Genomic DNA, 21,457 nt, shown 5'->3' with positions numbered 1-21,457 from the left:
CATGAATAGTAAACAAAATGTAATTACTAGAAAACATGTATAGCCGTCTCCCTAAGAGTGCCCACAGAGGAGCACCTTCTGTGAAGTTACTGTGAAGAAAACCATTCATATAGTACATTACACTTTGCCTTTACTAATACCTGTCCTATTCTATTTAGCTTGCTTTAATTTATATTCTATAAACAGAGAGCTAACTGTCAATCAAAGGGTAGCCCCGCCCTAAAGCACACACTGCTTTATCTTCTGTTTTTCTCTAAATTTGACCATCATTTACTAAATCAAGCAACATGCGCTACTGAAGAAGACTTGAAACTACAGATTGAGACCAGAAACTCATCGGGGAAACGTATATATCAAGAGAGAACAGAGGAACATTTTCTCATAGACTTCTATACAATCTGCCGGAGGTTAGAGGAACTGCAGGTTCAAAATGTAGCTTGGTGCTTAAGGTTGAGTGTGTTTGTGCAAATGTCAGTGATATGTCAAATGCTAAACTCCACATATTTACTGTGTGTGTGTGTGTGTGTGTGTGTGTGTGTGTGTGTGTGTGTGTGTGTGTGTGTGTGTGTCCACAGAGGGAAATGCGAGGAAGCATCACGTTCAAAATAGTGCCAAGTTACCGGACCATGGGCTCCCCGTGTGAGGTAAAACCTTCCTCCTCCTCTTCCTCTTCCCTGCTGATGGTAAAAGCTCCTGATCTGGTTACTGAACGTGTGTGTGTGTGTGTGTGTGTGTGTGTGTGTGTGTGTTACACTAATATGCTGCGTGTGTGTTTTGCTGTGTTTGCTGGGGCTTGGACAGATATTCAGCACACCAATTTCACAACCAAGATACCGGAACCCTCCCCCACTCCCCCTTCTCTCCCTCTGTGTTCTGCATACACACTACAGGGGTAGACAAAATAATAGAAACACCTTACAGTTCAATATCTGCACACAGATAAACGTGGACGAGCAAGAAACTGGAAGTGCAATCAGGAGGAGTAGAAGCCAGCTATTGAGACATAAAATAATGTCAGCATAGCAGAGTTCTGCCTCCGAGGCTCCAGTAAATACAGTTTTACTTCCCTGGACGTGGAAACTGTTATTGGAGACAAACCAGCAGATGTCAGAGGCATTCTGGGAGAAAGGAGTAATGTAATCTGGCACTGAGGACATAGGAAACTGTTGCACAGATTTTAAAACCAGTACTTTGTTATTGTGGTTTTCTTTATTTAGGCTGAAACTCAGTGACAGCAGACCACAGCTGCTGCGAGACAGAGACATTTAACTCTATAAATGACGTTGAATTATCAAAGCATGCACAAAGGTGATATGTCCTTTCACTTGACTGTTATGTATTCGTTCCGAAACTCCGCCTTTGGTCAACTTTCTGTCCTTGTTTGCTTTGAAAATGTATTATTTATTTATTAAGGATTTTACATTTTGATGATATTATATTTATATAAATGCAAAATATAAGTAATGTAGGACTTTAACTTGCAATTTCTACAGTATGGAATAAGTACTTCTACTTCCTCCATCCCTGCACCCGATGCATTCCTAAATGTATGCAGAAACACACTCTCATCTTCTCTATTTCTTACTTGGTCACAATTAAAACTAAAATAGTGACTGCATAGGGATTGCATTAAAAATGATCTGTTTAATAACTCCATGTGTCCTGCAGCACACACACACACACACACACACACACGTTAGGAGTGTCTGTTAGTGTAGTGCCCCCCTGTGGTGATGTGAGGACCTGCAGGCTGATATGATGACTACAGTTTGTTGTTGACGCAATCCATTACATCATTCGACTTCGAGCACTACACAAAAGTGTGTGTGTTTGTGTGTGTGTGTGTTTGTGTGTGTGTGTGTGTGTGTGTGTCACTGCTGACCTGTGTGTCTTATTTCAGAAAGAGTCCCCCAACACCTCCAGACAGTCCCCTGCCAACGGCCACTCCAGCATTAACAGTTCTATCTTGGTAAGGACCACCCCAACCCCCCAACCGACCCAGAAAAAGAAACAACACAGACAGACCCCCCCCACCCCCCAGTGCGTCCTATTTGTATGACGGTGTATCAGGGCCGTTGTGGGTTAAAAAGAGGTGCATTTTGAAGCTGGGTTTTACTCTGAGAAAAAACTCAAGATTTTCCAAAATTAAAATAATTCATTTTTGTGAAAAAAAAGTTTCACTTTACCAGAAAAAAGCTTGGATATCCTTTGAGTTTCAAAGTGGTGAATTTACAACCAAATTACTTATTTTATTCCTGCAAAAATATTGTTTTTTTGACCCTGAAAATGAAATTTCCCACCTTTACCTGCGATGTAGCTGTGTATCTTTTTACCTACAACGACCCCAGTGCAAAGTCGTACATCTGCCCCGCTGCTGTGTCACGATATTTTACATGTCCTATCTGTCCGTTATATAATAGGTAGTGTTTTTATCTTTTGAAATTTGACTTGTGATTGTTACATTAGCAGTAGCGTTAGCATTATGCAGGCCGTACCATAAATCCCCCGAGTCTTTCTCTACTTTTATGTTTGAGCTGAACGTGTCCGATATCTCAGTTAATAAATTGGTGTGCACATGAAGCCTGCTGCGTGCTATTAGCTTCATGCTAACACACACACACACACACAGACAGGGACACACTCCGGACCCCTGCTGTGCATCACACTGATCCTGCAGCTTCTGCTCTCGCTCTGAGCTGATGCTGCTGCGCTTGCTCTGCGCTCGCTCCTCAGCCAGACCTGCTCTAACAGAAGAGGATCACCCTGAACGCTCTCACACTTCCCTCTCTCCTGCCTTGTTAATTTTTATTTTGCAAGAGCATTAGCTTGTACTGTGGAAGCCCTGAGAGGCAAATGAGACAAAACTATTCTGGATAATCTTTTTCCAAGTCTGGTCTTTATAGTTCAGTCGGTTCTGTCCGGATAAAGTTATTCATTTTATATTTTAATTCATATTTTGGCCAGATTAGGATGTATAATTACATCTAGTGCACAACTTCTGGTTCTGTTTTCCAGGTTAATGCTTCTATAGACTCCAAACACAAGGCACTGTACGTATGGTCTGTTTGCAAGTGATGCAGCATTATGCTATCTGCCTTTAGCATTCTGCACTCCAGCGTCTTGAACAAACGCTTATTATTGACCCTAAGATTACATTAGAAATCATCTGCTAAAACTTTCTTTTGCCACCTTTTTCCACAGATGAATCCAAATTAAGATTATCTTGCAGGCAAACGTTTAAATGTTAAACACAGAAAAGAAAACAGTTTAAATCAGACTTAGAAAATGGATTTATTTTCCCTCTTGCCTCTCAGGACTTCCGTATGAACTGCAGATGGATGTGCATGCATGGTTTCTCAGAATGCTACCTTAACTGGTTTCTTGAGCCGTGTCTTTAACCTTTCTTTCTGTCATCAATGGTTTTCCTCACAGGATCTGCCGTCCACCATCACGCCCAAAGGTCGTCAGGTGAATAACTCTCTCACCTTTATAATCCCTCCCTTTAATACAGTAATCAGTGTTTACTATCCTTAACCCTCTTTCTGCTGCACTAAACGCATCAGCGTTACTTACATTCATTAAAAAGACCATTGTAGGTAAAAAATAAATGCATTCATCCAGGAAAATAATCTGAATTTTCCAGATTTAAGTTGGATATTTACTAGAAAACAGTTTGAATATTCTGAGCTCTATGTGGTAAATTTACTTGAAAAACTCCCATCAAATCTGAACTTTCTATGAGATTAAGGGGGGACAAATCGCAAATTTACAGTTAAAAAAAAATGGAATACACACTTACCTTAAATAAGTAAATCTACAACATTTAAGACCTCTACTTTTACAATAGTATTAAGATTATCCCTTGAATCAAAATTAGTGACCGCTATGCCTAAACATACTTCACCTGTATGTGTGTTATTACGGCACAGGCATTGTTAAACCCTGCAGAGTCTAAGACTCACCCCAATCACTGATCCCCAGTCAGATATAAAGTCACTAAACGTGTGTGTCCTCCATAACTGTCATCCCAGCATCATGTCTTTATGTGTGTGCACTTCTTCCATACATATAGCATTCATTTCCTCTCCCATAACACAACAAAAATCACTCTTAATGTGGCATTCAATTATCTTCTGACAGCAGCAGATGGCAGCAGAGTCCACAACAGAGCATCTCTCACCACAAACCTGCAGAGTTAGTTCTGAGCCAGTGTCTAAAAGAGAGACTAAAAGCCATCAGGGCCAACATTAGCCACCCTTAGCTTAGCGGTGGTAACGTGAAGTCATGTGACCGTGCTGTAGTTCCTTTATAGCCCAACATTAGCCTCCTTTAGCTTAGCGGTGGAGACGTGAAGTCATGTGACCGTGCTGTAGTTCCTTTATAGCCCAACATTAGCCGCCTTTAGCTTAGCGGTGGTGACCTGAAGTCATGTGACCGTGCTGTAGTTCCTTTGTAGCCCAACATTAGCCTCCTTTAGCTTAGCGGTGGAGACGTGAAGTCATGTGACCGTGCTGTAGTTCCTTTATAGCCCAACATTAGCCACCTTTAGCTTAGCGGTGGAGACGTGAAGTCATGTGACCGTGCTGTAGTTCCTTTGTAGCCCAACATTAGCCGCCTTTAGCTTAGCGGTGGTGACCTGAAGTCATGTGACCGTGCTGTAGTTCCTTTATAGCCCAACATTAGCTGCGTAAAGTGTAAAAAAGTAGTCCTTTATAGCCCAACATTAGCTGCGTAAAGTGTAAAAAAAAGCCTCCTCGTTGTCCTGTCTCCCCACCATCATCCCCGCCTCACCCTCCACTCCCCTCGGCCCCCCAAACTGCTGTTTACTGCATGATGTGTGTGATGCTTTCAAACCCTAGATTGAATCCAGACCTCCAATCAAGGACAAATTGTCTGTGAAGGTAAGAAACAGCCACTCCCATCCCCCCCTCAAAAAAAACACAACTACACTTTAGTCCCAACACCAGTTTACAGATTATGAACAAAAAGCAGGAAGATATTGAAGTAGTTTTGGACTCGTAAACAAAGCCTGTGCCGTAATCCCCCGAGTGTGGAGAGGCTCAGTAAACCCTCCCTTGAAACAGAACCCCCCCCCCCATGCTGTCCCCCGAGAGAGAGCTGCTCATTACTCCCTTTATATATGCAGTGTATGATCACTAAGCTGCTAGCTGATGTGCAAAAGTACACTGAAGCCAGCTCGGTACAGAAGAGGATTAGGGCCAACAATGTTTTGAGATCTGACCAAAAGTTCATTATTTTGTGTAGTTCTAGAGATTAAAACAAACAAAAGTCAGACATGATCTATGAATGCACACGTATGAAACAAAAGACCAAGTGCTTTTGTTAATATTCGGAGTCTAGGTTTAAAACTGCAGGACTGTCTTGTTCCTAGAGCTGATTGAAAAGTCTGAATGTGAAAAAATGTTCCAGTTATTAATCTCAGAGAACAGAATTAGTTTATGTTGTTCTTTCATACACTTACAACTTCATCATTTCAGGGAATATTCAAGTCTGTTTTGTATATATTTCTGCATTCATGAGTTTTGATTTGGAATCCAGATTTCCTCCTCAAGCATTGTACTTTTTATAGAATCTACAAAAGCCCTTATTCATCCTGTCTGTCCCGGCGGGGTAAGGAAGGCAGGACTCAAATGCAGGATAAAACGGGGGAGGCAAATGAATATAAACAAAAAGCAACCTTTATTAAAATAAAATCTGTTACTGAATAAACACAACGACCACGACGAACTGACAAGGAACACAAGGGACGACAAGACTACACACACTCTCACAAGCAGAAACACAAGGGCGACAGGTGAACACACTCAGAGGATCGGGGGGAGCTAAACAACAGGAAGTAAAGCAAGACGAGAAACGAAGAGAGAAACATTTCAAAATAAAACAAGAAGCTATAAACACTAAAACTAAAATCATGACACTGTTGGTCATACTTCTCTTTCTTTCGCCCTCTCTAATCCTCTCCTAACGCTCACCTCACACCTCTTCCAGACACACACATCTATTGAACACCTGTCCATTTTGTCGGGGGAGTTTTTTACCTGCAAGGGTCTCAGGACTGATAGATGTGTGGCACAGATGTTGGGCCTCATAAATAAATGTTGGATTGTTTGCCTGCATCCCAGAATCCCAGAAAACCCAACCCTACACGTGCACTTTCCTCCCCAGATCTACGTGCGTGCTCAGTTTGAGTACGACCCGTCCAAAGACGAGCTGATCCCGTGCAAAGAGGCCGGGGTCCGCTTCCTGGTGGGCGACATCATCCAGATCATCTCCAAGGACGACCACAACTGGTGGCAGGGAAAACTGGAGAACACCAAGAACGCCACGGCCGGACTCATCCCTTCACCGGAGCTGCAGGAGTGGTGAGAGGAGGACACACACACACACACACACACGCACACACACACACACACACACGCGCACACACACGCGCACACACACACACACACACACACACACACACGCGCATTTTTTCTTTTGACTATTTTTGTAGTTTTTTCATATCTGTAACTATATTGATTTATCTGTGTGTGTGTGTGTGTGTGTGTGTGTGTGTGTGTGTGTGTGTGTGTGTGTGTGTGTGTGTGTGTGTGTGTGTGTGTGTGTGTGTGTGTGTGTGTGTGTGTGTGTGTGCGCAGGCGGGTGGCATGTATAGCGATGGAGAAGACGAAGCAGGAGCAGCAGGCCAGCTGCACCTGGTTTGGCAAGAAAAAGAAGCAGTACAAAGACAAGTACCTGGCAAAGCACAACGCAGGTACCCTCACACACACACACACACACACACACTCCATGTGCACATGCATTTGAAGTCCATAATCAAATGCATGTGCACATGGAACTTCATCCTGCAGATCTCAGTGAGTGTGTGTGTGTGTGTGTGTGTGTGTGTGTGTGTGTGTGTGTGTGTGTGTGTGTGTGTGAGTGTGTGTGTGTGTGTGTGTGTGTGTGTGTGTGTGTGTGTGTGTGTGTGTGTGTGTGTGTGTGTGTGTGTGTGTGTGTGTGTGTGTGTGTGTGTGTGTGTGTGTGTGTGTGTGTGTGTGTGTGTGTGTGTGTAACAGGGTCAGGTGGTAGGAAGTTGCCGCTGCAGCAGAAATCTGATCTGAGCTCAGGGAAGATTTAGGGAAATGTGTTCGGCTCAGCACGCCTCTGCATGTTCACACACACTTTATGCAACACGCTGCAGGAGGAGGGGTTTCTGCAGCGGCCTGTTCAACGGTTTTATTTTCACTGATTGTAACTGTGAAAATAAAACCGTTGAACAGGTAACAGCATGAATGCATGGGAGTCACCGGACTGTGTCCCCCGTACACTCTGACCGTGTTTCTGAACGCTTCAGTAGCTTTGAATCAGAGAGCGCTGCAGCCTCTGAACGCCTGAGGGAGTCTGGATCTATTTTCCCCTCCTAAGAAAAGACACAGCTAAACCGACCTGGATCATTGTTATTAACGGTATCCCTCCTGTGTTCTGACTCTGTGTTTGAATACAAAAGGAGCATGGCAATACTTTACGTTTTAAAATGCTTCACAATAAAGCATTTCAAAAAAGAATAACTTGGAATTATACATTTATAATTAACCTAAGTATTAAAGTCATAGAGCAGATATTTCATTTATTCCAAACTGTGTGTGTGTGTGTGTGTGTGTGTGTGTGTGTGTGTGTGTGTGTGTGTGTGTGTGTGTGTGTGTGTGTGTGTGTGTGTGTGTGTGTGTGTGTGTGTGTGTGTGTGTGTGTGTGTGTGTGTGTGCGTGTGTGTGATATTGTATTCTGCTGTTGTAACCCCTGCTGTTCATCTCTCTTGCTTTCTCCTACTGACCGGCCTCTCTGCATGTAAGTAACAACAGCAACAGCCACCTTCTTCCTCTCTTCTTCTTCGCTTCTTCTTCCTCTCTTCTTCTTCCTCTCTTCTTCTTCGCTTCTTCCTCTCTTCTTCTTCCTCTCTTCTTCTTCCTCTCTTCTTCTTCCTCTCTTTATCTTTATTATATCTTTATCTTTAAATGAACGCTCCCTGTTCCAGTTGTCACTGCCGGGGTTTCAGTTTTGTTTCTGTTGTCGTTGAGCAACAGGAGGCTGGGACAAAACTGAAACCAGGAGATCAGTTTGTGTGTGTGTGTGTGTGTGTGTGTGTGTGTGTGTATAGATTGTGTGATGTGGTTTGCAATCCAAGTTTGGTCAAATATAACAGGGAACATGAAACTGTGCAGAACTAAACAAATCTCCACTTTACTCAATTACTGTTCTTCATGTCTATTTGGACATACTTTACTTCAACCTTATTACAATGAAGTGACAAGTAATGTACTTTTAAGGGATTATCATTATTTAATGCAGTTTGTAATTCCTTTAGGTTGATATTATATGATGCCGTTATAATGAAGCAGTATTTATTCTTTATCCATTTGATCATACATGCAACAGGGAGCGAAATATTAAGTATTCCTTTTAAAGACCCTGAGAAATCTCAACAGTTAAACAATAAAGTCATTAAAATATGAAAAGAAAGTCATTTAAATCTTAAATTGGCTCCACTTTGACAAAATGCAACCCTATTTAGGTAATCCTTCCGTAGGATTTCTATTGAAGGACTTTATAAATACGTGTTTTTATTCAGTAGGATTTCTACTTTGACTTTAGTAGAGGATCTTCTTTCATAGCCTGCTGTTGCCCCAGTGAATTGTGGGTATTGTATTTCACTTGTCAGCACCCGGGTTTGGTTTCCGCAGCTGGGAACACAGTGTGCAGTACACGTGACACACACACACACACACACACACACACACACACACACACACACACACACACACACACACACACACAAGCACTGCCTCCACATAAAAAATATACAAGAATTCCAAGGTTTCTTTGGTCAAATGCACGATAACTGCAGCTTAGATTATTAAAATCTGAAGTCAGAGTTTCCTCCTTCAATGCAATATATAATAAACTGAAGACTGAAAAAGAAATATAGAAGTAAAATAGAGCAAGAGACAAAATGGTGCGGTTAAAATGCAGGAATGTGTCGAAGGCTTGAGTGATTTTCTGTTTTATTTTTGACCGTACTTCCTCTTCATAGTCTCCATATGTTTCTGTAGTTCCTGCTGTTTGTCTTCATCACCTCCTCTCACTCTACTCCTCTTCCTCTCCCCCGACAGTGTTCGATCAACTAGATCTGGTGACGTATGAAGAGGTGGTGAAGCTTCCCGCCTTCAAGAGGAAAACCCTCGTTCTGTTAGGTGAGTTCTGTGTGGAGAGGCAGCAGGATAAGGGGTGTGTTCAGAGCCTTTTTTACTCAGTGTGTGTGTGTGTGTGTGTGTTTCAGGGGCCCATGGAGTTGGCAGGAGACACATCAAGAACACACTCATCACCAAACACCCCGACAGATTTGCCTACCCCATCCCCCGTAAGTCACATGATCAATGTCTCCCGCTCCAAAGGCCTGACTCCGGTCCCAGAGAGCGTGCCGCCGGTCGGGCGTCATGTCATACTTCAGGAATAATATCTGTCCCGGTCTCCCACAGACACGACCAGACCTCCAAAGAAGGACGAGGAGAACGGGAAGAACTACTTCTTCGTGTCCCACGACCAGATGATGCAGGACATCAGCAACAACGAGTACCTGGAGTACGGCAGCCACGAGGACGCCATGTACGGCACCCGGCTGGAGACCATCCGGCAGATCCACCAGCAGGGACACATCGCTATCCTGGACGTGGAGCCGCAGGTGTGTGTGTGTGTGTGGAGGTTTAGTGGGAGTGTGTGTGGAGGTTTAGTGGGAGTGTGTGTGGAGGTGAACTGTGAGTGTGTGTGCAGATATGAAAAAAACCCTCATGAAATCTAACACCTGTTATCCATCAGGCCCTGAAGGTCCTTCGGACGGCGGAGTTCGCCCCGTACGTCGTCTTCATCGCCGCTCCCACCATCACGCCTGGCATCAACGAGGTAACACACACCTTGTACACACACACTGCAGGTTAATCAGGCTCACATACACTCGTATCCGCCGCAGAAAACAGTCCCCGACCCAAGCACCACATCCTCTAAATAAAGTAAGTAATAAAGCAGCTGCTCAGGGAATAAATGAGCCTTTAACACATAATAATGACCCATTTTCAAAGGTTATATCTTCATTAAGAACAAATAGGTGCAGAAAATACACAAAAACCTGTCTCACTGGGACTCAGTGTTAAACAGAATAGAGATAGTAAATAGAAAATAAAGCCAGGAGCAGCAGGTTTGATTTTTCCTTTGAAAAAAGGTGTTCGTTTCACATTTCCTGCAGATTTCACCTCTAATCTGTATTAAGCCATCAAGCCAATTAACATCGCGGCGAGTTTCGATCCGTCACTTTCTACACGTCTCTCCTCTCGTGTGTCTCACTCCTCTCTGCGTTGGTTTGCTTTATTTCTGCATGCTGCATGAGTTTGTGTCTCTGGCTCTCAGATCCCACGGTGGTGTCGAACGCTGCCTGTAAGTAAAGCCTGACTTGTGTGTGTGTGTGTGTGTGTGTGTGTGTGTGTGTGTGTGTGTGTGTGTGGGTGTGTATTCCTATGCTTCTCTGTATGGTTGTAGTGTTTAGTCACCTGTCTGTTTTCCCCCTTTCACTTCCTTCTCTGCCAGAGCCGTGCACACTGTACATCTGCTGGTTAACTTAAGAGATGTGTGCAATACATGTCTCATGAATTGCAATACCACAATGTGATTAAATAAGACAAAAGAAGCAAAAAAGAATACATTTCATCATTTAAAGTATTAAATATCCTCGAGAGTTTTATGCAATTTACAAATATATACAAACAGAAGTAAAAACTGTTACTTCAGTAAAATAGAGAAGTCTTTGACTTTAGAGAGCAGCTGAAGAAGTTACTCATGGAAAACAACAACAGCCTGCATGCACGGCTCTTTCCATCGGTGTCTAACCACCCCTCTGTTCCTCCTCCTCCTGCAGGACGAGTCTCTCCAGCGGCTGCAGAAGGAGTCGGAGATCCTGCAGAAAACCTACGCCCACTACTTCGACCAGACCATCATCAACAACGAGATCGACGAGACCATCCGGCACCTGGAGGAGGCCATCGACCTGGTCTGCACCACCAGCCAGTGGGTGCCCGTGTCCTGGGTCTACTGACCTCCACAGAGTCCCGCTCCACCTTCGGGCAAAACTCCCATCATTCCCTCTTCAAAGAAACAAGTCAAAACACTCTGACGGGAAACCTCTCTCTCTCTCTCTCTCTCTCTCTCTCTCTCTCTCTCTCTCTCTCTCTCTCTCTCTCTCTCTCTCTCTCTCTGCACACCGAACCCCTCGGCAAACTGTGAATCAAAGCTCCTCTCTCTCTCTCTCTCTGTCTCTCTCTCTCTCTCTCTCTCTCTCTCTCTCTCTCTCTCTGGACTCTGTCTCGCCCCGACACGCGACCCGGTCCTCGTGTTGTATAAAAAACTAAAGTGAATATTGTCATGTCTGTTCTAGCTAGGAGGCAGCATCTCTGTAGACGTTTGTTTTAAAGAGACAGTACTGACACCCTGACGTTGTAGTCCTGCTGGGTGTTGTAGTTCTTCAAGGGAGTAGGGTGTTCAGCACACACACACACACACTCACATTATTCCTTCTGGTTCTTTTCTAAGCTGCACAATGTTGCAAGCTAACCCTCGGTACAATCACCCCCCCCCCCCCCCCCGGTACTGTCTCTTCTAAATAAATCCATAAGTGTTTTAGAGACTTGAATGAGGTGATCATGCATGTGGACATGTGCAAGCTTCCATGCTGTCAGTCAGTGTTCCCAGTGTCCCTCTGTGAAACCTCCAGAAGAAGACTCTCTATATATATTATATTACAAAAAAAATCAAAAAACATTCCAGTTGTTTGGAAGCTCAGCCAAGGGAAGCAAAAACAGGCGCAAGAAAAATAAAGAACACCTACCGGACGATGACTTGACACCTATGCACATCCCTTGCATTTCAGGTGACATTTCTAAACCACAGATTTCTAAATAAAGGATAACTAAAATGATCATGTAGTGAGATGTGTTTGTAAAAAAATAAAATGAATAAAAGTTTTCATTCGTCATTTACATAAAGCTGAAGAATGATTTGCCATTTCTGAAACGTGACGTCGCGGAGTGTTGATGTCTGAATGGAGGCCAGAGATTTCATTCTGTATTCTGTCGGGAGGAGGAGCAAGGAACGAGGAAGAGGAGGAGGAGGAGGAGGATCATGGACTTACGGACTGCCGCTGTGTAAATGATCAAAGCTCTTCAGTATCGACAGTTTTATAAATATATTTCCTTTCTTGTGTTGGAAAAGTGAAGCGTGCAGTGGCTCTTCTTTCATATCAGCACGACACAAACAAGTATATACGATCAAAAGAAAACACTGATGAAAAAGGATCTTAAAGCTATAATAACGGTTCAAAATACAGCAACATTTACATCGAATACGGTGGAAGTATAGGTCTAAACGAGATGCAGAGGGTACGCTGCAGCCTCCTCTATCAGATCAGATATCTTTATGAATCCCTAATTGGGATCAGCTTGTAGAATTGCACATAATCAGACATTAAAAAGAGCAGAACATCAACAACTATACATCTCAAAATATAATATAGAGCAGGAGTGAAAGAAAGTTGACCGTAAACTATTTAAACTATCTGACAAATAAAAGGCTATTGACATCACACAATTTAAAAGTGGTATATTATTTAAAACTAGTGTCCAGGAAATGTAAAATACAGTGAGCAGTGATCAACCTAAAATCTGTAGGATATTCTGCATAATTAGCATAATGAATTAGGTTATTATCAAACGATATATTTGGTTTCTACATATCCAAGACTCACATGCAAAGACATCAGAATAATAAGTATTGATAATGGCGTGAGATGATGCACAGTAGGGGGCAATAAGCGGATATTTATACACGATACAACTCAAAGTAATCATCCTTAAATTGAGTGCCTTTGTTGGTGTTTAGGTCAGATACAAAGTTCTGTATCCTAACAGTTTGTTTAATTTTGGGGCAGAAAACTGAGCAAACCCATCAATATTTAGTCAATCAATCAATCAGGCATTTCACTGCCAACTGTTTTTACTTCTTACACATTTTGAAATGGGAAAATATGTTGCTTTTTAAAATGTGTTTTAGACTGTTGGACATTTAAAAACATCACTTTAGACATAATAAATCAAACCTGCAAATGATCACTAGTAAAGTTATAGTCATGAGTAACAGCCCTACAACTGTCTTCAACGTTTCAGTAAATGGAGTCTCGCTGCTTCAAACACCAGCCTGTATTTTTCCGGGGCTCTCGGCTGACCTCTATATATTTTGTGATTCCAATCAAAGGGAGTATTCAGAATAAAGGTTTTATCTGTCATCCAATCCCAGAGCGTCTGAACAAAGCCCAGCTGTTCCTCTTCCTGCTGAATTTGGATTTTAAATGTACTTTTCCGTGACTTTGTTCAGAGACAGAAAATCCAAAAGAACATGTAAATAAAAACTGTGTGAAACAAGGACCTGAGAGTTCTGGCTCCCACAGATAGAGAAGTCCTCCGGCTTCAGGAAAGGACTCCTGATGTCCCCTGTTTACCTGGATAGAGGACACCTGTCCACAGGATCAATCCGAGTCCAACCTGTCCACCAGGGGCCAGACCCAGGAGCTGTCTGAGGACATCAGGGACCAGACTGTAGACCTCCAGGCTGGAAAAGCTACCAGACCATCAGCATATTTCACCAAGACCTTTTTCATATTGTTGACCTAGGATTGTTTTCATAGTGTCCATCGACGACACTATGACTATTTTAACGTTCTAAATGTTTGGTTTTTCCATATTTTTTGACCTACTATTTCTGGAGGTTTCATTAATGTACTAACTTTGTCTTTCATCCTTCCTGACATACTTCACTGATTGAATAATGTCACACTGAAGAAAATCCCCCACATGAAGCTGGTGTTTTTCAGCCTCAGAATAATCCCACATTAAAGGCCAACAGGCCGCAGATTAACGGGCGTTCCCCGCAGTCACCGAGCAGTCCAGAGTTCAACAGCAATATTTGATTCCAATTTAGAAAAAATACACCACGTGGTCCAGCGTTTGGTTCGCCCTGCTCCGGATCAGTCAGAACAGAACTACTCACATCCAACGGGGCGAAGAGAGACGTTTCAGAAGACGTGCTTTAATATTCTCAGCAACACAGTTATATATGAACACTGCCGGAGGATGGGGAAGTACTCAGATCATGTACTTAGGTCTTAAAATACTCCATTACAAGTACAGAAATCCTGGAAGTACACACATTAAATCAGCTAAAAGTACTTCAGGAATCAAAAGTACTTTGCACAGTATCAAGGTGAACATGATAGTATTCTCTCTGAGGTTCAAACATACAGTAAGAGCATTTTAATGTAGTTCTTTGTTAATATGGAAAACATTTCAGGTACGTTTTTAAAAACTGGGTTCTTAACCAGTACAGTAACGCATCATATTATGGGTTTTTCTATAGAAAACGCACCGACTGTATGAATCGGAGACAATATCTCCCTCTCAAATGTAGTGGAGTTAAAGTATATGTAGCATTAAGTAGAAATACTCCAGTAGAGTACAAGTATGCTTAATCCACAACAGGCAGATCCTTTATCAGTACAAGTATCAGAAGTGCTTTCACAGTATTTGAATATTAGAATGTTTATACTATTCCGTTTTAATGCTGTATTCTATCAGCGGGGAGTCCCTTTAGGTTCCTCTCAAAATGTGTGAGTGTGATTATATTCGGATGAAATCTGTCATATTGTGTTTTTATGCAAAAGTACAATATTTGCCTCTGAAACTAGAAGTATAAAGTACAAACAGAACAAGTACTTTTTGTTGCAGTGTGTACTTGAGTAAATGTACTTCATCCCTACATATAATCTTTGCCGTACTGTACCCAGAATATGACGCACATTCAGAACAGTGCAGGTGTTTTTACATGCAATAAGAGGAGCTACAAACTGAGAGGTTTAAACAGATGTGTTGCAGTGAGATACAAATACTGACACGTATGAAAAAAGTACAGCAAGTGAGTAAATGTACTTCGCACTTGTACTTTGCAGTATGTACTTGGGTACTTGGTACATTTCTCCTCTCTATGTAATCTTTGCAGGATGTGTTTAAGAGCAGTTCCTGTGTCGTCTCTGTAAAATAGCTGACACCGCCCCCCCCCATTGCACAATCTGACATATGGCCTTCATCACACCGCCGCTGTGCTAGAGCGAGGTCGCGTCCATAAGGGGAAACCGGCCCATGCACAGGGAAGCGATGAGAAAGACAGGTCCATTACGCCAGCAGCGAGGACTCTGAGCCGTAAGAAGATTAGTGCGTTTATGGAAAAGCTGCAGAACGTTTCCATCTGCAGGAAGAGGAGCGAGCAGAGACCTGTATCACCACAGCGTCTCCAGACATGTGAAGTACAAAACACACACCCTCGTTACAAACCGAGAATGTTACGTCATATTAATTCAAAATGAGCATTATGGAGAAGAAGTGTCGCTTCACATCTACACTCTCATCACGTTGGTAATCCGCCTCTGTGATGGTGGAGAGGAATCCTGCAGCTGTTAATGAGGATGAAGGATATGCATGGGATATTTAATCTATAAATACCATAGATTATGGTATTTGAGCAGCTCGTGTGAAGATAAATGCTGTCAGTCTTTACTCTGAAGATAGCAGGACACATCCAGGCAACAGACAAATGTCCAGAAACTCCTACGTTTTGCAAACTCACAGCGGCAGCGTGAAGGGGAGATTACCGCTCCGTGCGTCCATGGATGAGAGATGTTTTATTTTATCTGTCATTTGTAAAAGGAAAGTCCTACATTCTGCAGAGTCACACAAAAGACCCCCGTCAGTCTTTCCCTCTTATCAGAGCTGAAAATACTCATCATTGTTTTAGTTTGCCATGATCACAATCCTATTTTCTGCAGGGTGAACTCACACCAGCAACCACGTAAAACAGAAGCATGTTTGAGCTTACATTTCACCATGCCAACATCAGTCTTTCCTCCAAAGACAGCCGAGAATATCCCAACAATCCAGCGGCAAACTCACACCAGTACTGCCACGTTTCAGGAAGAGTTTCCCTCCGTGCTTTCCTGGATAAACATCCTTGAATCCCATCTGGGAATAAGAAAGATATCCAGAAAATCGAACATCTGGCAGTGCAAACTCACACGTTTAAAGAACAGTATAAACCCCCATCAGTCTTTCCTGTAAAGATAGTCGAGAATATTCAGGTTGTCGTGCTATCATCTCACAAGTATCCAGAAGTCCATCCTTTTGGCGGGGCAAACTCACAACAGCAGCCCCACGAAACCTTAATGAAGCTCCGTTATCTCATCGATCTGAAAAGCTACTCCTCGCTGTCCGTCAGAAAGCAAACCCCGTCTCCAAAGTTCTCGTACCATAGAGACAGTAATGACTCTCTAATTGTCCGATCAAATCCAACATGAGCCACACTACCATGCTCCAGAGAAAGGTTTGGTTCACGTTGGCCTGTCGCCCTCCGACCCCCCCTGAGAGCTGCCCCTCCTCGGGCCCCAGCAGCGTCCCGTTGCGGAGGCTCTCCGTCCCGTTCCCCATCTCCTCCCGGAGCTCCTGCTGCAGCAGCTTGGAGATCAGGCTGTTGAAGCGGTTCTCCGTGGTGGCGACGACCGCCGACGACACCTGTGGTGAGGTTCAGCTCCCCGGGGTCAAGGCAGGTGCCGTTCACCTTGGCGAAAACCACTTCAGCCAGATCCAGTCCGGCCACGGAGGACGGCGAGGCACAGGGGATGTCCCGCACCAGCTTGTAGCTCTCCATCCAGTCCTTCAGCCACTCCAGGGAGCAGTCGCACTCCCACGGGTTCCTGAACAGGAAGAGGCGGCCCAGGAAGTAGACGGGCTGGAAGACGGGGAAGGGAAGCGTGGTGAGGTTGTTGCTGTTCAGGTGCAGCGTGATCAGGCTGGTGAGGTTCTCGAAGGTGCCCTCCTCGATGTTCACCAGCTGGTTCCTGTCCAGGTACAGCACCTCCAGCTCCACCAGGTCACTGAACCAGGTCCGGGACACGTTGATCAGCTTGTTCCCGCCCAGATTCAGCATTTTGAGGCAGCTGAGGCCCTTGAAGGCGGAGCGGGGCAGATCCGTCAGCTGGTTGTCGTTGAGGAAGAAGTTCTCCAGGCGCAGCAGGTCCTGGAAGGATTGGTCGTGGATCACGTTGATGCGGTTCTCCTGGAGGTTCAGGAACCTGACACAAGAAGAAGAGATGTTTAGAACTGTACTATAAAGAAATGAAAACTCTCCTTAAGAGTTAAAGTTCAATGCTCTCTTTTTAAAGAAGCACATTTCTTTATTTCTGCACATCTGGTCGCGCCGCTTCCTGCTGGTTCTCACTTGAGGCGGCTGAGGCCCAGCAGCGAGTTGTAGGCCACGGCCTCGATCTTGCACCTCTCCAGGTAGATGTGCGTCAGGTTCTCCATGCCTCTGAAGGTCCCGGGAATCCTGCGGAATTTGTTCTCGAAGAAGAAAACCTCCTTGAGCGCCGGCTGCTCGATGAAGATGCGGTCGGGGAGGTTGAAGAGGTTACAGTTGGACAGGTCCAGGCGCACCAGCTTCTTTAACCCGGTGAAGGTGCGCGTGTGCAGGTAGCTGATGTAGTCGTTGTTGGCCAGCTTCAGCTCCACCAGGTTGGGGAGGCCCTGCAAGAAAGAAGGGAAGGGGAGGATTCACAAGATGCTCTTCAACGTATATGACTCCAAACTACAGCTTCATTCAGACAGAGATACGGCAGAGAAGCCCGACATAAAGAGGCTCTATTATTCCCTGTAGTGGATTCTATAGGTTTTAGTGATGTTGATGCTCTACAAAGGACTATTGGAACACTCGCGCTGCTATTGGCTCGCCCCCCAACACATTGTACTTGATAGGGTAAGGGGCGGGACATCTCTAAGCGGTTGACCAATCACAGCAGAGGCTGCCAGCTAACCAGAGCTAAATGGATAAAGACTATAATAGAGCAAACACTAGAACTGCTCTATTTTGCAGCTCACAGAAAATGCCATCAATGCAGCTTCAAACACTTAGGATGTTTAAAATGTGAAACAATATCATACCTTAAATCGCAGTTTTGATAAAATAGCCATATAAAAAGGCCAGCCCTGATAGAGGAAGTTCAGATCCATTACTTAAGCAAAAGTACTAACTATGCACTGTGAAAAGTATGTAAGTAAGTCAAAGTACTGCATTGGGAATGGTATTTAACTCAAAGCATGTAAGTATGATGAGGAAAATGTACTTAAAAGTATTAGGAGTAAAAGCAGGCTACCTGTTGGTAGATTTGATTAAGATTTTCAAAACAAAAGAACTTATATGTTCTGGTCAACAGATGGACTTTAGCTGTGCACAGCAACAGCTCATTCTTTCCTGGTTTAATGGAAATACAGTCTTCCATTATTATAACTGTTGTTGTACATTTTAATTTAGATTTAATTTAGTTAGATGTATTTATTGTATTTTTTTTACAACAGGACATCTGGAGCCAAAATACACATATCTTTCTCTCAATATCTCTCAAACCTTTCCGAACATTTGGAAGACAAAAGATGTTTCATGTGTTTAACCCCAGTCCCTCACATTTAAAACCAATGCACCTCTAGGTTTCTGTCAGGTGGATTAAACAATAACTATTCATCATTTAGACGTCCATAAAGGTAAAAGCATAACCACAAAGAGGGAACCCCGGTCACAGACTGCTGCACAATCAGTGTTTAGTACAGACTCCCATAAACATGCAGGTGATGTTTCTTTTGAATAAAGTAAGTTCAGACCTTGAATGCTCCGGGCGTGATGAAGGAGATGTTGTTGTGCTCCAGAGAGAGCGACTTCAGGGAGGGCAGGGTCCCGAAGGCCCTCTCCGACAGGAACTTGAGGGCATTCTTGTCCAGGTTGATGGCGGCCGCCTCGCAGGGGAACTCTCCGGGCAGCTCAGCCAGGCGGGAGCGGTCGCACAGCACACTGCAGTTCTTCTCCGGGGTGCAGGTGCAGGAGGGGGGGCACGCTCGCATACATGCCCACCGAGCCAGCACCACCTGGGGCAGCAGGCACAGCACCGACACTGCAGGACCAATCACAAAACAACACTAAAGCATGCTGCGAAAAAACTGAAGTTTACACACGGCAGAATAAACAGCAGGTAACTTGCTGCATGCAAACACTGAAGTTAGCATGCTGTTAAAACCCACACTACAACTAACACAAAGCAAAACCACTAACCATATCATGCATGAAGTACAAAGAAGTGGTAGAAAGTAATTTAGTTCAATACTGACGTTCATACTTCTACTTCTCTTGAGTATTTCCATGCACTAGTTGTCACTTTGTTAGAACTAGTGCAGTAACTACAGTGTGCTGCAAAGTGGGAGCAACTACTACTCTCTATTCAATTATCACTAATATTAAATGTGTCACAGGTCCAAACTGCACCTCTTGGGTCACCAGAAATACACCCAGAAAATGTGAACAGTCCTCCAGATGTCCTCCTGTACAGTTCTGCACTTCTCTCAGGACATCTGAATCAAATGATCCTAATGCAAAGTGATGGGGACAATATGTTTCCTTGTAATGAACGCCAACATTCCCAAAGATGAGTCCACAAACCGAGGGGCGAACACATCTGCTTTAACATCCACTTAACAAATAAAGTCTCTGGTTATAGTGAATGTGAGTATTCCTCCATCTGGTAAATAGAAAACTAAATACAAATTCTGCCAGATTTGACCTCCACAGTCCAGATGTTTTAGGGGGTTTTTCCGCCACAGAATGGATTGATAAAGCATCTATAGTTTCTTGACTCCTTTCCCTCCAAAGACACATGTCTGAGTCTGGCTGAGTGTGTGAGGCTCTCTCTGCAGCTGCTGGAATGATGATGTGATTATTGCAGCGCAGCTTACATCAGATTAGCTGCACAACAATAGCTCCTGTCTGCCTGCTGGATTTGCTTCACCCTGCAGGCCGCAGCGCCAGCCCCCACTTCAGCGCCTTTTAGTCTGATCAATCACAACAGCAATCCCTGTCTGGAAAAGGACTTCGAAGGAGGGAAAACCAACATTTCCAGGAGATCTTAGGAGATCTTTTCCTGTTATTAGCGATGCATCGTAGCTATCATCATCTCATATGATCTATTAGACTAAACTGTGAACCAAAGCTGAGTTATTTTTAGTATTTTAGGCTGGAATTACAGTTCTGTTGCTAGAATTCCCACATTTCTCAATGTAGTGTCTGTAAGGGGGTTCAAACCAACCTTTCTTGATTTCTAAGGACAATATTTCATTTGATTAGGGATGCATTCAAATCAATGAGACAAATCCAATTAAAGATATCTTTTTGTGAGATTTCACTTCCTCAGTCCAGAGTTAGTTAGAGGTTGAAATGCAATGAATTGTAGTTTTGCATTTTAAGTTTGATTTGTGTGAAAAAGGTTCAGTATAAATAAGCCCCAGAGCTGCATAACAGTAGGGGCCTGTCTTTGATAAAAGAAATACATTTACTTTGTGTGTTTAGAGTAAGGAGAATATGAATATTTACTTATTTTTCTTATTTCTTTTTTATTTCTTTGCCTTTTTTAAGAGTTTTAGGCTTTATAAAAGAATGTGCATCCATACAAATGCAACCTATTTTCCCCTGGACCTATACATGTTTTTATTCTTGATACTTGGTTTGGAAGTTGCACTCCTTTCTCCTAGAATGTTTTCTGTGTGAAAGGAAGCAGCAGTATTTCTGAACTGAGATGTGAGCTATGCAGTTATTCTTTTAGGCCTTGCTGTTTATTAAGGGTCACGGTTATTCAATGATAAAGGATCAAGGTTTAATTGTCATATGCACAACAAGCTTCAGTACAGTTGTTGAACATCCTAAATCCCAGGCTCCTCTCACAAGAAATAAGACATAAAATAGTGCAAGAAAATAATGCGAGTGGTGCTATGCTGCAAGGTGCATCCATATAAATGTACTGCTAACGTCTCTCATATCTAACCGTAGGAAATACTTCCATTATCCAACAGAAAAAAAGGGTTTTGTGTCTTTTTTAAATTGAATTTAACGAGGATTCACATTTCTTTTTTATAAAAACACCATTTCCAGCTGCAGTAGGAGGAAGAGTGACAGGAGTGAAAGTGACTCACCAGTGAAAGTGATGACAGTCATTACTGCAGTCTCTCATCTGGGACATGCCAGGATTAACGGAGGTCTGAAACGGCACAAAAACCAACAAGACAGCAGCACTTAATGATGAAATATAAAAACACGTCCCAAATCCAGCTGTGCAAAGTGACTCCAAGGACACCGTGGGAGCTCCGTTTGACTCTAAAACTGCTGGAAATGTTATATAACCTGCATGAAAGGTTATTTGAATAATATAGGGACAAAAAACAAAGAGCGT

At 43.3% G+C, this 21,457-nt stretch overlaps 2 protein-coding genes across 13 annotated transcripts in view; one reads left to right on the top strand and one right to left on the bottom strand.

Moving 5' to 3' along the window:
- The window catches only part of caska (calcium/calmodulin-dependent serine protein kinase a), a 109,708-nt gene extending 97,643 nt beyond the window's left edge, over positions 1–12,065 (top strand). For 2 of the 12 annotated variants that reach the window (XM_063888070.1, XM_063888066.1), the window contains 11 exons: positions 576–644; positions 1,901–1,969; positions 3,433–3,468; positions 4,860–4,901; positions 6,187–6,383; positions 6,660–6,775; positions 9,171–9,251; positions 9,338–9,418; positions 9,537–9,739; positions 9,874–9,957; positions 10,964–12,065. In XM_063888070.1, coding sequence (XP_063744140.1) covers positions 576–644; positions 1,901–1,969; positions 3,433–3,468; positions 4,860–4,901; positions 6,187–6,383; positions 6,660–6,775; positions 9,171–9,251; positions 9,338–9,418; positions 9,537–9,739; positions 9,874–9,957; positions 10,964–11,140 — 1,155 coding nt within the window. In that variant the 3' untranslated portion in view covers positions 11,141–12,065. The remainder of the gene's footprint in view (positions 1–575; positions 645–1,900; positions 1,970–3,432; positions 3,469–4,859; positions 4,902–6,186; positions 6,384–6,659; positions 6,776–9,170; positions 9,252–9,337; positions 9,419–9,536; positions 9,740–9,873; positions 9,958–10,963) is intronic. The other 10 variants (XM_063888073.1, XM_063888069.1, XM_063888077.1 and 7 more) reach the window with 8 other exon arrangements.
- A 2,100-nt stretch (positions 12,066–14,165) lies between these two features.
- On the bottom strand, positions 14,166–21,222 carry nyx (nyctalopin). Its single transcript, XM_063888295.1, is given in 5 exon segments — positions 14,166–16,709; positions 16,711–17,269; positions 17,416–17,720; positions 18,849–19,135; positions 21,201–21,222. Coding segments are annotated over 5 exon segments (1,470 nt in total). The 3' UTR covers positions 14,166–16,412.
- Between the last annotated feature and the right edge of the window lie 235 nt (positions 21,223–21,457).

Source organism: Eleginops maclovinus, chromosome 7 (genome assembly GCF_036324505.1).
Source record: "Eleginops maclovinus isolate JMC-PN-2008 ecotype Puerto Natales chromosome 7, JC_Emac_rtc_rv5, whole genome shotgun sequence".
In the NCBI taxonomy this organism is placed as follows: Eukaryota; Metazoa; Chordata; class Actinopteri; order Perciformes; family Eleginopidae; genus Eleginops; species Eleginops maclovinus.
Note: the sequence above shows the minus strand (reverse complement) of the source record. Positions and strands in the feature narration are given on the sequence as shown.